The following is a 17,315-nucleotide window of genomic DNA, read 5'->3' on the forward strand; positions in this document are numbered from 1 at the left end:
CACTGCACCCTACATCTCCACCCTCCTCTCTATTCATGCTCCATCCCGCCCTCTCCGATCTGCCAATGACCTGCGCCTCTCTTCCCCCCCTGATCACCTCCTCCCATGCGTGTATCCAAGACTTCGCCCGCGCTGCCCCCCTCCACTGGAACAAGCTCCCTCCCTCTATCAGAACTTCCCCTAATCTGTCCAGTTTCAAACGGGCTCTAAAAACCCACCTTTTTCTTAAAGCCTTCCAGTCTCCCACTTAATTTCCTACCTTTTCTTCTACCTCTTCCCTTCATTCCCCTTCCCTTATCCTTATCTCTCCCTCTCTCCCCTGTGTCTCTCTGTCTGTCTACCCCACCCCTTAGATTGTATGCTCCTCTGAGCAGGGTCATCTCGCCTCCTGTCCTCACCACTCTTAACTCAGCTCTCCAGCTACCTAGCCCTCCTCCTCGAGGACCCTCTCCCCCCCCTCCGTCCCCTCTCGCTCCTTCCTCTCCCCTCTGGGGGTTTCCCTATCATCCTGGCCCTCCCTCTCGGGCTTAGCCGTATGCAGGACCTTCCCCTCTCCCCTCCCCCGCCCCTCTAGCTGTGCTTTGAGCTCACCGAGTTACTGTGCTTATTGTTTACTGTACTGTGCTGTCTCACCTTGTATTGTAACTTTGTTTGTCCCTGTACGGCGCTACGGACACCTAGTGGCGCCCCATATAAATAAAAATTAATAATAGTAATAATAATAATTATAAGCTTGCCTGAGGAGGTGGGTTTTCAGAGAACACTTGAAGGTTTGAAGACTAGTGTCCTATTGTGTGAGGTAGAGAATTTCACTAAAGCGGTGCAGTCCTGTAACCAGGAATGGGAGCAGGTAATGAGTGTTGATGAGAGATGCAGAGTGTGCAGAAATGAGGTGCTGATTTGAGAGATATTTAGAGACAAGTGAAGGAGAAGTATGTGTAGATGTATGCTTGTGCAGTTTTGTTGATGGCTTTGTTAGTAGAAGTATTTTATATTGGATTCGGTGAAAAACAGGCAACCAATGTAGAGACTGACAAAGTAGAATGATTTGCAAGGAAAATCAATCTAGCCGCTGAGTGCAAACTAGATTGTAGGGAAGAGAGTCAGTTTCGGGGAAGACCAGTAAGGAGGGATTTGCAATAGTCAATGCAGGAGATGATAAGTGCATGAATTAATCATTTTGCATCGCCTTGTGTAAGATATGTGCGTATTCTGGAACTGTCATTTAGCTGTATGTAGCATGATTTAGATATAGAGTCGATGTGGGGAACTAAGCATAGCTCTGAGTCAAGAATCAAACCTTGGCAACCAGCTTGGGGGTTGGGACTGATTATCATGTTGTCAAAAGAAATAGAAATGTCAGGTAGGACATTTGGCGGGTAGGAATATTATTAACTCTGTTTTTGAAAGATAGAATTTGAGTTGGTGATAGGATATTCAAGATGAAATGGCAGAAAGACAGTAACGCGGGTCAACACAGATGGTGAGAGATCTGGAGAGGATAGATACTGAATTCCAAAAGAGCTTATTAGTTTTCCATGAGAAGTGGTATAGCTAGAGAAGAGCAGAGGACCAACGAATGAGCCCTGTGGTACTCCAACTGATAAAGAAAGTGTAACTGAGGTGGATCCAGAGAAAGTAACATAAAAAGAGTGATTAGAGAGCTAGGATGAGAACCAAGATAGGTCAGTGTCTTCATGTAAGGATTGTAGCATTGTATGAGAAGATAGTGGTGAACAGTGTCAAATGCAGCAGAGAGATACAGGAGAATTAGAAGTGAGTAATGGCCTTTAGATTTTTGCAGTGATCAAATCGTTGACAACCTTAGTCAATGCAGTCTCTGTGGAGTGTTGAGAACACATCCTTGATCCTGCAGGTTGTGTGAGGAAAGAAAGTGTGTGAGGCAAATGTAGGCAATTATCTCAAGAATCTTAGAAGGGCATAGGAGGTGAGATATGGGACGGTAATTTGAGAGAGAATTTGGATCAAAATTTAGTTTTTTCAGAATAGGAGTAACCACTGCATGCTTGATTAATGATGGAAAAATACCAGTAGGGTGAGATTACAGATTTTAGTTAGGAGTGAGATGAGCACAGGAGACAGGGATCTACCATTTTCTGAAGATATAGGATCAAGAGGGCAGATGGTCAAGTAGGAAGATAAGAAAATAGATACTTCAATCTTCATTTGAGGGATCAAATGAAGAAAAGGTGTCAGATTATGCTGGGAAGGAATTAAGCTGGTTGTTTGTCAAAGAAGATGATATCATTTCAAATAGGATCTTATCAATTTTTTCCTTGAACTAGGAAGTATGATCTTGAGATTTAAACGTGTTAAAAATGCATTTGGCTATAGAAACCTGAGCAGAGATGAGAGATTGGAACGTGTATTTTTTTCTTTAGCTGGCAAGTATCTTTAAACATTCATCTAATTTTTTTGTAGCTGTCCTTCTGAAAATATGTATCTCTTTTTCAAAACCCCTCTGGATGTTACAAAATTATACAAACACCAGTTATACAAACACAGTCTCACAGCTCTCAGCAAGTTATGTGAAGGCAGGGGGTGGAGGGGGGAAGGCATGATTATAGAGTACACAGAGCAGACATAGATCAGAGGGGTGTTCCAAAACCCTCTTGGCTTACTAATCATGTGCCATATGACTGTGGTTTCCATGCTAGTCCATGACACTGTGCAGAAATGTAATGGCTGATTCAATTCTACACAGTGCACCATGGAGTGCCTCGGTGCGTGAAGCTACTCCATAGCATAGTATCTTTACCAATGGGTTTTATGGTGCATCAGCAAATTGCACAAGACAGCTATGGAGATTCATGCAGAATTGAATTGCCCTCTCAATGATTAATAGTAGTTTGGAGAAACAAACCAAGGAAACTAGTAAGTACAAGCATCATTCTTATAGCCTGCCACAGTGCTTTATGTTAAAAGACACACCTCATTTTTCATGAGATTGCTAGTGTAACAATAGCTTTTGGTACTTTTGTATTTCTTTATCACTAGGCAGAGATAAGGAGAAGAGCTTGAAGGGTTAAAATCTGGTCGTGTCTGTCAGTCACCTACCTAGAAATTAAGGCTGATAGATGGAAAACAAAACATTGTGCATTCATTTACTTTTTCTCATTTCCATCATGCTGGGGAATTTTCTTTTATTTATAGACAATTAGGTTTACCAGACCCTAGCCACACACCTAATTCTCTGTCTAAGTGCAACCTGTCAGCTCTATAATGAAGTGATTGACAAGAGAAGAAAACCTATACAACCCGAGGACAAAAGCATTTATTTGAGCATTCCTTTCTCTCTTTCACCCCAACAAATGCTCATCTTATTTAGCATTCATGACAACCTGGCTTATTTCAATATTTATTACAAATCTTAAGAAATCTGTGGGATGTATTGAAAATATTGAAATATGATCTCTGCCAATATCAAAGATAAAAGAGACACAAAGTGATGAACGTGTTTACTCACTGCAGTCAAAACATTTTCTTTCAAACTTTTTATTAAATGCCTCAGAAACATGTATATATTATTTTAAAGTAGACCTTTCTCCTACACAATAAACTGATATCTTAATAAACAATATATAAATATGTTACATGTAAAGTGTTTTATGGCCATATAGTTAATTAACAATTTTCCCTTTACACGTGTGCAGGAAGTTAGACAACTTCTTGACAGGTTAGAAATATTCACGAGTCTTAATGAGCATGTAAAGTTCCCATGTGCTCCCGATAAATATCCTGTGACATTATCAGATTGATGGAGGTCTCCCAGCTTTCAGCATGTTGGCTCTGAATGATCACAAGATTAGGGTAAATAGATCTTGAGCACCTTCTACAGACTATATCAATTAAATAGGGCATTATAGGAGGAAATGGTACATATGTTAATAACTAAAGTTTAGCCTTTTACTTAAAGCCAGATTTTTCAAAAACTGCATGGCAGGTATATTTCAATATATTGGTGTAGCACAAAGCAAAAAGTTTTAATTTAAAAATTAAGTGTGTGTTAAATTTGGCATAAATTGTCATTTAAGCCTATTTTCTTATTAATTTATGAATAATTATAATCTGAATGTCTCAATATGGAGCTATTCATGTATTAACCAATGTTCAGCTTGCAAATTTATGCAACAAAGAAAGGCTAATTAAAACGGATTTAGAAGTGCACGGTGAGCATGCTGATTATGGTAAAACAAAATTAAAAGTAAAGATTTAATATACACAATATACCCCCAGTTTCTCATTATGTTTTATGATAATATAACACAGCTGAAAGAGTTGTTGAAAATGTCTTATGCATATAATTAAAACTTAGAATTATTTTGGAAAATTAAATAGTAACTTATTTTGAACAGCAGAAGTCTTACTATATAAACTTATTTTAGAATGTGTCAATTATCATAAATGTGTGCAACAGAAGGACCAAAATGTCACTTGTACGGTTGTCATATTTCCCAGTCAAGTCCTATAGTCCAAGGTTTTCTACTCGAATTTCCTACATTAGAATACTTATTTTCACATTTCAGATTAGTATTAAATGTTTAGTCCTTTTAGTTCATGAACATTTGGATTTTTTATAATAATGTCAGTTATGGACCCAAAGATTTGGTAAACTACACCTCTAGTGCATTAGAATGTACCTAGTAGGGTGTGTCTAACATTGTTTGCAAAGTAGTGATCACCTGTTAGTGCAGACATACATGCTCATACACATCACCATTTGCACATACCGTTAGATACTCTCTGCATGAGATTGTATCCACCCAAAAAAATAAGTTGGTATAATTTACAAAAATAAACCTTTTGATCTATAATGAACATGTGCATAATAAAATAGCATGCAATGTAGACTAGTTTAAGACGTTTAATTATAGCTATAAGCTAAGTTGCAAGTGAATTTCGCAGTGAAACAGGTCATTTCCAGCAATGCTGTCTTCAAGTTCCACCCACATTAATTTAAATAATAATGTCTCATTCTGAGACATTACTGTCCTCGGCCACAGTGCCACCCCCTAGAGGCCGGTGCCCTAGGTAACTGCCTAATGCTGCCTAATGGTGGTACCGCCCCTGGATAAGGGAGGATATTTTGTGGCTATATATTAAAAAATAATCCCGGGACAGAGGATCCAATAGGAGGCTGTCCCAGCGATGACTTTCTTTAACTAACAACTTCGGATTCTGATCCAAAATCTTTATGGTGCATGTGTGACCTTAGGTAGTTACCGGAGGAGAGAGCAGGAAGACTGTGGAGAGACAGGACAGCCATGCAACCGGAATATCTCCTTGACGAAGCATGTAGCAAGGACAGATGAGGATGGTAGGCCAATAAGTGGAACAAAATGAGCCATTTTTGAGAACCGATCTACCACTACCCAGATGGTATTATATTTTTTGCTAGGGGGTAGATCTGTGATAAAGTCCATGCTCAAATGGGTCCATGGCTTGTCTGGAATAGGGAGTGGGATCAGTTGTCCAGTAGGAGATTGATGAGATGACTTGTGCTGACTACAGATTTCACAGGAAGCAACAAAGTCCTTAATGTCACAATGAAATTTTGGCCACCAATAATTGCAGGAGACCAACTCAATGGTTTTACGTACACCAGTATGACCAGCAAAATGAGTAGAGTGGAACCAAGTCAGAAGTTTCTATCCTAAATCCGGAGGTACAAAAGTCTTCCCAGGAGGAGGAATACAGGCAGGAGCAGAAGACAAAGTAGAAGTAAATACACACTTGGGATCCAGTATGGGATGAGGTTTCACCTCTTTAGTCTTGGAATCACAAGAAAAAGCTCGAGAGAGAGAGAGAGAGCATCAGCACATTTATTCTTCTCACCAGGTATGAATGTAATTCGAATGTTGAAGCGAGAGAAGAAGAGAGACCATCTAGCCTGTCTTGGATTTAGGCATTGAGCGGATTGTAAATATAATAGATTTTTGTGATCCATAAAGATGGTAACCGGGAATTTGGCTGCCTCTAGAAGATAACGCCACTCTTCCAATGCTATTTTAATGGCCAGTAATTCCTTATCGCCAATGGCGTAATTCTTCTCTGCGGGCAAAAATCTTCTGGAGAAAAGTGCACAGGGATGGAACTGGTTAAGATGAGACTTTTGTGATAACACAGCCCCTACTCCCACACTTGAAGCATTAATCTCGAGAAAAAATGGCAAAGACATATTAGGTTGTTGAAGAATAGGTGCTGAGGAGAATACTTCTTTTAGAAATTTAAAAGCCTTTAAGGCCTCTGGTGGCCATGATTTGGGATTGGCACCCTTCCGGGTGAGAGCCACAATAGGTGCCACGATAGTGGAATATCCTTTGAAAAAACGTCTATAATTATTAGAGAATCCTAAAAAGCGTTGCACAGGCTTCAATCCCAAGGGAAGAGGCCACTCGAGTATAGCTCGAACCTTCTCTGGGTCCATCTCCAATCTTGAGCCTGAGATAATATAGCCAAGGAATGACATTTGGGACTTTTCCAAAAAACATTTCTCTAATTTGCAAAAAAGTTGATTCTTGTGAAGACATGAGAGAACTTCTGCCACATGAAGACGATGAGAATGAATGTCCTGAGAAAAAATGTAGAGTGGTAACACAGCAGAGAGGGGTGCAGCTTAAGCGACTTAGTCCATAGTATAGCATACAGGAAAGGTGATTGCAGCTTGAGCGGTATAGCCAGTGGAATGGCAACACAGTAGAGACAGGTGCAGCTGAGACGTACAACCCGTGGAATAGTAACACAATGGAAACAGGTGCAGCTTGAGCGGTACGGACCGCGGAGTAACAATACAGCAGAGGCACTGACGATCCAGATGAGAGCTCATAGAATAGGTAAGGACCTAACCAGACAGGTAACTTGATCAACAGGCTCATAGTAAAGGGGGGAAGTGCCTTTCCAAGTCTGGAGCCAACACAGGAACCAATAGGAATTTAATTAGAAGTGGACAGGTAATCAGTCTGCACATGCGCAGATCAGTACTTAGAGGTTTGAAGTCTGTTAATGAGACACATGTGAATGTCTCAGTCTTGGTCTATGGAAGCCGAATGAGCAGCGTGTGACACCTGGACTCTTACGATGCTGTTTTGCCTGTGACCTCTGACCTCGGCTTGTTTGCTGGATACGCTGTCTGCTGCCGGCCCTCGACCCTTGCCTGGACTTCACTCTGCCTTCCTGTGTTCTCCCCAGCCGGTACACATCTCACGACCCTCTGTTTGTCTGCAGCCAAGTCTGTCCCCACCATAAGGGTCAACAGTGAACACGAAACTTACGGAGCAGACACCGGGTTTTGTTCTACTGGTTGGAGGGATTCCTAACACTCACCTTGTGGTTTTCTGCCAAAGTGTTACAGGATTTGCTGACACTACTAAAATAAATGTTGATGATAATTATTTAAATTGTAGTAGCATTCTGACCAATTTTTTTTGTTTGGCACTTGTCCCAGATATATACAGATAAGTAAATCCTTGAAACAACCCTGTCCATGGTGTGGGACACTTCTTAGCACCACCTTGTAATTTCCTACTGTATTCATTTTTGTTAATTGTTTTATATAACTTATACAAACGATATTCAGTATATATTGTATAGCACATGTGTTATACCAAAAATATAGAGATATTCAATTTGGACTATAGTTAATCATTTTGTAGAGTTTGGAGGGTATTTAGTCACTTTCCGATAATTTCCTCTTATCAAACATACGATAGAGACCCACTTAAGGATCCTTTGGAAAATTTATTGCCCAGGCCAAACCTGGTAACAGTCTTTGCCTAGGTCGCCTTGTGAATATGCCACCTCTGGTGTAGGTATGATAAGCTGTTATGTCTGTTCACAGTGCCCAGCAGCAGAATCAACTCTAATGATGTGAGAACCAGGAATGCACATTTGATTTATTTTGCTACAAACCTGCTCTTTTTGCTATTGTATCAAACGATTGATAGTCAATCACACCCCTAACCTTTTAATATCTAACAAATGATCAAAATCATCATCAACATTTATTTATATAGCGCCAGGAAATTCTGTAGTGTTTTACAATTGGGAACAAACGCAGTAATACAACAATACTGGGTAATACATACAGACAGAGAGGTAAGAGTGCCCTGGTCACAAGCTTACAATCTATGGGATAACAAATCACTTTTTACTTTAGTTTTCCTTCGGTATTAGATAAAAATGAGTACGTAAATTGTTCACAACAGAACTGTAGGGTGCTGATTAATAAATACTTCACATTAGCAGTTCTTCCCTTGATTGTCATTTACAAGTCATTCTTGCATATTGATTTGAATTCATAACCAGTAGTATTCAATCTTTATAACAGTAATGGGCAACATGATACACTGCGGGGGCCGCATGGTGATGCCCTCTAACCATGCGCACATTGTTCTTAATGTCAGTAGTAAATTAATACAATACATTTAATCAAAGAAAGAGACACCTATCTATAACAACACAGACAGATCTAATAATAAAGCAGGGAGGAGCTGGGGGCCGAAGGTGAAGGCTCGTAGGTCCGCATGTAGCCCTTGGGCCACCTGTTGCCCAACACTGCTTTTTGCATGATTGAGACTTTACATACATTTCCATCTACTACCAAAATACCATGAATTGACCTATATTCCAACCTTGGATCCTTTGTTGACTTTTCTCATTTATTTATCACTCAGAAACTTACAGTCACTAGCACTGTCCAATCACTTCCACATATGAATTGCAAACAATGAAAAAAGGCAACATTGACAATCTAATTTAATTAATATGCAATTTATTACTAAATATTTCTTACCTAACATAAACTTCTTTTTATGTAACCAACTCGGTAAGTTGTCGCTGACATTTTAAATAATATCTTCAATCCAGGTGCAGACCTAACAATTTTGCTGTACAAGACTTGAGCTAAAATAGTAACCTTATAATTTCTTCACTTTGAGCACTCTCCTGTTCCTTTTGCTGCATGTGACCAGTGTGAAATAAATCTAACTTTGACCCTAATTAGTGCCAGCCATGTGTCCCCAAGTCATTAGTATACAGAATTAGCATATGTACAAGCACTCTTGCAAAATGAGGTCAGAGAGAAACATCATTTTCTGATACACGCATAGCACACCCATAATGCCCACCATACGTATCATTATATTATATTGTATATTATATTAATATCTTATAATCTAACATCTGATAACAGATTGACATCATTGCCTGATTACGAGGATTTAAGAGCACATAGCTCTTTACTTCTACTCAAATATAGTATTAGATACAATTGTGCAGTCACACTTAACAACACAATGTTAAGTAGTTTAAATAACCTAGAATTTTACAATAAATTTAAAATTGAATTCAATCAATCTGGAATAGGGAATGATACATTTTTCATTAATATCACTATAACGATGTTATTGTGCTTTCCATACTAAATGCATGCTTTCTCTTTTCTGTATTAACCATTTTAAGAGAATAGTGCACTACACATCAAAAAGATCTAACGATGCACTGAGTTCACTAAGCCATATGCACATGAAACAGTCAAACGCATTTTCATTAATGAAATCCAATCTACTGGCATATTCTTACACGCTTCCAATTTAAGTCAATTTAATTGCTATTTTAAATGTGGTAATAGAGTTTGATATCATGTCATTCATTTTAGCGTCTGAAAATATCAAAACATCTGCCTCAGCAAATATTTCAGTATATTTCAAATAAATAATTGCTATTTGGATGGAGTGTGCAGGTTCATACATTCCTAGTGAGAATAGCAGGCACATTGTCATACGTATTCTCAGAAGACCAGTGTTATGCTGATGATATCATCAGTCAAATTGGTACCTGATGAACTGTGTGCTGTAGAGTCAGAATTAACTCAATTCATATTAGAGCCAACAACCAGGGACTCAGGGCATGATTCACAGGAGACATCATTTAAGATTATCTTTAATTCTTCTCTCAAAACTGATAATGTGAAAAACCGTTTTTAAATATGAAATACTATTTTTAATAATGCTTTGATACATAGTCACATTGACATGGTATTAAAAAAAATATATATAAGGCCCGTTACCCATGAGTGTTCAAGCAATGCATCAGACTCTGTTTTTTATGCAAGTGCGATGTCTGCAAATGCAAATAAAGCCCATCCTATTCTATGTGTTCTTACACATTTGTGTTCATACTTGTGTTTGTGTGTGTATGGGTTTTTTGTTTTTTTTGCTTATTTCAGTTAAGTGCATTCAAAGCATGTCACCACACTTGAAAAAGTCTATTGGTCTTTATAGTAGTGCATGCTGTATATAACCACTAGGCGTTAACACTAGTGATTTAACCAGCATTGTTGCTGTATTTTTCAATTCATGCCAATAATCCATTAATTTCTAAGGCCTATTCATTTCAGTTGGGTAGAAGGCATATTCATTTCAATAGGGTAGAAACACCATTGAGATAAATAGGTCACATAGATGGATTGGCCATTGATAGGAATGGAGCTGTACAGCACTAGCAATTGTCATTCCACACATCAGTAGAGATTTGATGAATGCCTATTAATGTGTTATCAAAGTAGGGAGTCCCTAGGACTCCAAGTCACTGCCAGCTGATCCCAAGAGGTTATCATGGGCTGCTGCTTGTGTTTGGCTGACTGGCTAATGGCACTCTGGGGCAGATTAAGTCCTAAAAAAAATTGCTGTGTAGTATTCCGGAACAAGCGCAAAAAAGTACGCAGGGACAGTTTTTAGTGAAGGTACCGCTGACTTTTGCTCGTGCCTCATAGAGACACGAACAAAAGTCAGCGATACTTTTTACCGCAATGACAGTGAAAAAGCACGGCCAATTGAATCCCCCCCTCTATGTCAATTATTTCTTCTCTCATTCTTTGGTGGGGTTCCACGAGGAGTTGTTTTTGTTATCCTTGTGTTATTCCTGTGAATTACAAGTAGATGATTAAAAATGTAAGGTTTCCCTTTCGATCAAAAGATGCAAGGTTTCCCTGTGTGTTACACAGGGACAAAAATAAAGATTTTTTTCAAATAATTAGCTTTTTTGTACTATATTTGTATATTAGGCAGGGGTCTTACAGAACATAATACTAATACCCTGTGGGTTCCCCTGTTCTAGTGGAAACCATGACAGATAAAAGGTTACTAAAGTTAAGGTCACATAATAAGATATTTAATTTTTTGTGATTGCATTTCTTTATTATCTTAGAAGAAAAACATTGTACAAATAATCACATTATAATAGTAACTATATTAACAGAGAAATCTACATTTTCCCCACAAATAACATAAAGACATCGCCACTGAAATGTCTTTGTCACAAAATGCTACTTAAAAATTGAGACTGACATTTTATTTCTTCACTGCTCTACATCTGCTACACCACCTTGCAAATCCCTACACTGGCTCCCTGTGTCCTCCAGAATCAAATTCAAATTACTCACCCTTACCTACAAAGCCCTCAACAACACCACCCCTTCATACATCTCAAATCTCATATCAAAATACTTTGCTTTCCACCTACTTAGAGCAACATCTGACCTTCGCCTTGTCTCGTCTCTGGTAACCACCTCTCACTCATGCCTAAAAGACTTCTCCAGTTCTGCTCCACACTTATGGAATTTTCTACCACGCTCAATCAGACTTTCCCACAGCCTTCAAATCTTTAGACATTCTATAAAAGCCCATATCTTTTTTAAAGCTTAACTTATTCCAGATGATGCTATTCACACTAATTCACCCTCATAGCCATCCAAATCTCCACTCTAAGCCACACTCGCTTCTCTTTTTTAAGCTGTGCCCTCTGCCACTTACAATGTAAGCTCTCTAATGAGCAGGGTCCTCCATACCCTTTTGCTTTAATGTCTGCATTTATTTTGTCTGTCTTGCATGTCCTTGTTTTATGTATGTACTATTTCCCCTACTATGTGGCACTGCAGAGCACTGTGGCACCTTACAATAATAATAATAATAATAATAATGTTGTTTTTCAATTAGCAGTGTGCTCCTATAGCCTAACACATGGGTGGGCCCTTTACACCTAAGTTTAATGCTGGTCCTAGAACTTAAAATAGCTAGTAAATAACCCCCGTCACCAGGCTCCAAGTAAACCCCATCACTATTCTGATCATTACTACTCACACATTATATCCAATGGTGCCCCCACACACTAAATCCAGCAATGAACCCACACATTAAACCCAACAGTACCTGCTCTACTCAATGACCAATAAACACAACCAATTCAGTTCTCATTTGTGCTGACTAGTGCACAATACAAAATAAATGGGTTGGCAATAGGATCCGTTCCAGGGGTGGGGATCTACATTCTCCTTTAGCCCCTATCTATAAACACCCTATGAATACATGTGTATTTATATACTTTTACCTGTTTGTAGTTTGCTCCCAGACCTCCTGTACATTTTTACAATTGTAATAACAGATAAGAACTGTCTGTTTATATTAAACAACTTTTGCCGTTTTTACATTATATTACATGTCCCGTTTTAGCCAGGTGCAGTGGAAATTAGAAGGCAATAACAAGCATTACAAATCACTCACAATAGATAACACAACAGGTCATGCGGATTCTGTTACTGGAACAGACTGACTTCTTATCTCAAATGAACATATGCCAATCCTAGGAGTATTCAAAGAGTTTTCTATCTGAACAGGTCAGAACTGTACAATACAGCTGAAATGTGACTCTAAGAATGGAAAATTGCAAAATTTGATCATATTGTATCTCTAGAAATTACCTGTGCTTATGATTTCAAGAATGTAAATAATAATTACTTACAAAGAAAGAAAAATCACACAACCTTTAATATGGATGTTAAACATCCCAAATGAAAATGAAATGTGCTTATAAACCTTTATTTATACAGAAACTACATACTACGAATGCTTATATTTAATCATTGACATCAGCCCCTGCCTCAGTGGAACCTACCATTTATACTCCTTACCACATGAACACAGTCACATGGGTTCATATCACCAGAAGCTAATTAATCTACCAGTATGCTTTTGAACTGTTGGGTACAACCAGAGAAACCCCCAAAACACAGGGAGTACATACAAACTCCACACAGAAAGTGCCATTGTTGAAAGTGAACCCATGTCTCCAGTGCTGTGGGGAAATTCTGACCACTGTGGCAGAGTGGTGCCCTAAACTCCATATTTTGACCACCCAAAATGAATTCATATTTCTCAAAGTTTATATAAACAACTACCAAGTTGATATTAAAGTCAATATTAGTTCCCGCCAAAGTAATCAACATTTCTAAAGATATTGTAAATTCTACAATTTAATTGACACCCTCTCCACCCCACTCCACCCCCAACCGCCACCATAAGTTAAAGGAGTTGAATCTCTTATGCTTAACCATGTGCTCATTGAAAAGTTTGGTCCCTAGAGAAATAATAAATGTGACATCTTATGGATAATATTAGTCTAAAACATCAGAATAATAAGGACCATGGGATGAGATAAAAAGAATACACAATTATGCTGCACAATCTGGGATCCTACTTGGTATATGTCATTCCTGTGACTATACCCCTGTTCTAAGGACCTAACCTATCTAACCTTTTTGTAGATAGTAGTATTAAATTAAACATCTGTAGACCATAATAAACTAAATCAACACTAATAATGGAGGCATAGTAATAAAATAATATTACAAAACATGTTCAGCCTTTAGAAGAAATGCCATTTTTCCAATGAGATACCAAATCCAATATAATTTTGGAAATGGACACTGCATTTTTGCTCTTCAGTTGAAAATATGTAGCCACAATATTATACATGTTTTTTCTGAATCATTAATTTGTGATGTGGTCACCCAGGGGTGCTAATGCTTTTGCAAGTATCGCTGCTGCTTGCTAAATGATGACGGTGGTGACCTCAGAGGGAAGGAATACATCATACACAGAATATCATTTCCTGTCAAGCAATATGAAGCAAAGTCTACAATGATAAAGGAAGAGTACTTTAAAAAGTGATTATAATAATAATAATAATAATAATAATAATAATAATATAGTTTCCCTGTTAATCCTATTTGATTAAGTACAGGTCAAATTTGTATCAGCGTGTGCTGTTGTTATTTTGAAATCTTGGAACTATCCATTTATAGAACATCAGTTAATGAAATCTTTAAGAGTTAATATTTCTTTCTGACTAATGTATTGCTCACTCTTCAGCTGCTTGTGGGAAGTTTTACCAGCCAGTGGCATAGTCACATTATCTTTAGTAAATAATTACAATTACATTTTCTCCACGGTTTAGAGCACTTATTTAGTTGAGCACATTCAATAAAAAGAAAAGAAATGTAAAAATTTACCCTGATGTCAAATGCTCCTGGTCTTCCCACTTGATTGTAGAATAACAATTGATCTTTCACAGATAAAACCCACAATGTCAACTGATTTAACTGGAGTTCAAACAAAGAGCAGTTCTTTAAATGCTCCTCAATTTCATTTTGCTTGTCATACAGATCCTTAGACACCTAAGACAATTGAAAAATACAAAACATTTATTTACCATATTTTCAAGTAGTCAAACACACCAGTAACGTAAATGGAACAATACATTTGACATTTCTAATCTCAAAAATTAATAAGAGTAACTCAAAACCATGGCTGCTACTTATATAGACATGGGCAAAAATTTGGAGAATGACACAAGTAAAATTATAAGAATTTCATAAGTGTCAAAGGCTTTTATTGACAATTACATTATGTTTATGCAGAGTCAATATTTGCAGTATTGACCCTTCTTTTTGAAGACCTCTGCAACTCGCCCTAGGGATGCTGTCAATCAACTTCTGGGCCACATACTGACTGATGGCCGCCCATTCTTGCCTAATCAATGCTTGGAGTTTGTGGATTTTTGTTTGTCCACCCGCATCTTGAGGATTGACCACAAGTTCTCAATTGGATTAAGGTCTGGGGAGTTTCCTGGCCATGGACCCAAAATTTCGATGTTTTGATCCCCAATCCACTTAGTTATCACTTTTTGCCTTATGGCAAAGTGCTCCATCATGCAGGAAAAGGCATTGTTCGTCACGAAACTGTTCATGGATGGTTGGGAGAAGTTGCTCTTGAAGGATGTTTTGGTACATTAAGTATATGCAAAGAGTCAATATTTGCAGTGTTGACCCTGCTTTTTGAAGATCGCCCTGGCATGCTGTCAATCAACGTGTGGGCCACATACTGACTGATGACTGCCTATTCTTGGTTAATCAATGCTTGGATTTTGTCACAATTTGTGGTTTTGTTTGTCCACCCACCTCTTGAGGATTGACCACAAGATCTCAATAGAATTAAATTCTGGGGAGTTTCCTGGACATGCACCCAAAATTTCGATGTTTTGATCCCCAATCCACTTAGTTATCACTTTTTGCCTTATGGCAAAGTGCTCCATCATGCAGGAAAAGGCATTGTTCGTCACGAAACTGTTCTTGGATGGTTGGGAGAAGTTGCTCTTGAAGGATGTTTTGGTACCATTTTTTATTCATGGCTGTGTTCTTAGGCAAATTGTGAGTGAGCCCACTCTCTTGGCTGAGAAGCAACCCCACACATGAATGGTCTCAGGATGCTTTACTGTTGGCATGACCCAGAACTGATGGTAGTGCTCACCAGTTACACCTGCCTACTGCCATTCCTGAGCAAGCTCTGCACTGGTGGTGCCCCGATACCACAGCTGAATCAACTTTAGTAGATGGTCCTGGCACTTGCTGGACGTTCTTGGGTGCCCTGAAGCCTTCTTCGCAACTATTGAGCCTCTCTCCTTGAAGTTCATGATGATCCGATATATGGTTGATTTAGGTGCAATCTTACTAGCAGCAACATCCTTTCCTGTGAAGCCCTTTTTGTGCAAAGCAATGATGACTGTACGTGTTTCCTTGCAGACAATAGTTAACAGAGGAAGAACTAACTCAATCAGCATGGCAGAGTGATCTTTAGCCTTGTCCTCATCAACACTCTCACCTGTGTTAACAAGAGAATCGCTGACCTGATATTAGCTAGTGCTTTGTGGCAGAGCTGAAATGCAGTAGAAATGTTGTTTTGGGGATAAAGTTCACTGTCATGGCAACGAGGGATTTTGAAATTAATTGCAATTTATGTGATCACTCTTCATGACATTCTGGAGTATATGCATATTGCCATCATGAAGGCTGAGGCAGCAGACTTTGTGAAAAATAATATTTGTGTTATTCTCAAAACTTCTAGCTATGACTGTATACAATGCAGTACTTAAAATGTTAAAATAGTGTACCAATCAATCTTTAATAATCAAAGAATTTGGTGAGGTGTCCCGCAGGGTTTGGGCGGTTTTTGTGGCTATTTGGATTATTTGCACAAAGGTCAATTATCCTGCTATGGCCTGAACAATGTGTTTACACAATTAATCCACAGCATGTCTTGATACTATGTCACAGGGGAGATACTGGAGAGATACAGCTTGTGGTCAACTGTGGAGCAAAACTCCTACTGATATTTATACATTTCCATGATTATAACATAGTCAACTTGATTTATTTCAATAGGGGCTTCATGATAAGTTTATAAAAGGTGACAAATCTGGCGAAATTAGAATTCAAGCTCATTGGTGACCTTGACATGCAATAATTAAGCTTGGGGTGAATTTATCTGAATATACTAAATAAATACTTGGAGTATGAGATCCGCTGGCAACTATGTATTCCTGTGAAAAAAATAGTCCAGAATATTGAAGGATGTTTGCTCATGAATACGTGCACCACCCTGTGCTAGTGGTAGCTTTAATCCACCACTAGTTACGTTAATGGTTCTCACTAGTTTGTGGGATTAAACTGGCAATGCAACAGAGAAGATAATGCTAAAGTTGCATCAATTATTAATTGTAATGTGTCAGTGTAAATTACATGTGTCTGAAAAGTATTTTGTATTTTTCTTTAGACACAAGGGGGTAAATGTATCAAGTTGAGCGTTTTCCGTTGGGTTTGAAAAGTGGAGATGTTGCCTATAGCAACCAATCAGATTCTAGCTATCATTTTGCAGAATGTACTAAATAAATGATAGCTAGAATCTGATTGGCTTTTCAAACTCGCCGGAAAACTCTCAGCTTGATACATTTACCCCAAGGAGTTTACACTGATAGACAACAACACTACTATACATTTAAAGAAGAAATATTTTTGGCTATAGATTGGCTGCTTAACTATAAAGTAATAAAAATGTCATTGTTATTTAAAGGCTAACATTACTTTCTTGGATTTGTTTTAAGGGTTACATGTGTAAAATAGACCA

The 17,315-nt window shown here is 38.3% G+C and overlaps 1 protein-coding gene across 9 annotated transcripts in view; it reads right to left on the reverse strand.

The window, feature by feature from the left end:
- DMD (dystrophin) overlaps nt 1–17,315 on the reverse strand; it is a 1,967,742-nt gene that overhangs the window by 680,403 nt on the left and 1,270,024 nt on the right. For all 9 annotated transcript variants that reach the window (XM_075200299.1, XM_075200300.1, XM_075200296.1 and 6 more), the window contains one exon: nt 14,366–14,530. In XM_075200299.1, the coding sequence (XP_075056400.1) occupies nt 14,366–14,530 (165 nt within the window). The remainder of the gene's footprint in view (nt 1–14,365; nt 14,531–17,315) is intronic.

Source organism: Mixophyes fleayi, chromosome 2, assembly GCF_038048845.1.
Source record: "Mixophyes fleayi isolate aMixFle1 chromosome 2, aMixFle1.hap1, whole genome shotgun sequence".
Taxonomy (NCBI): Eukaryota; Metazoa; Chordata; class Amphibia; order Anura; family Limnodynastidae; genus Mixophyes; species Mixophyes fleayi.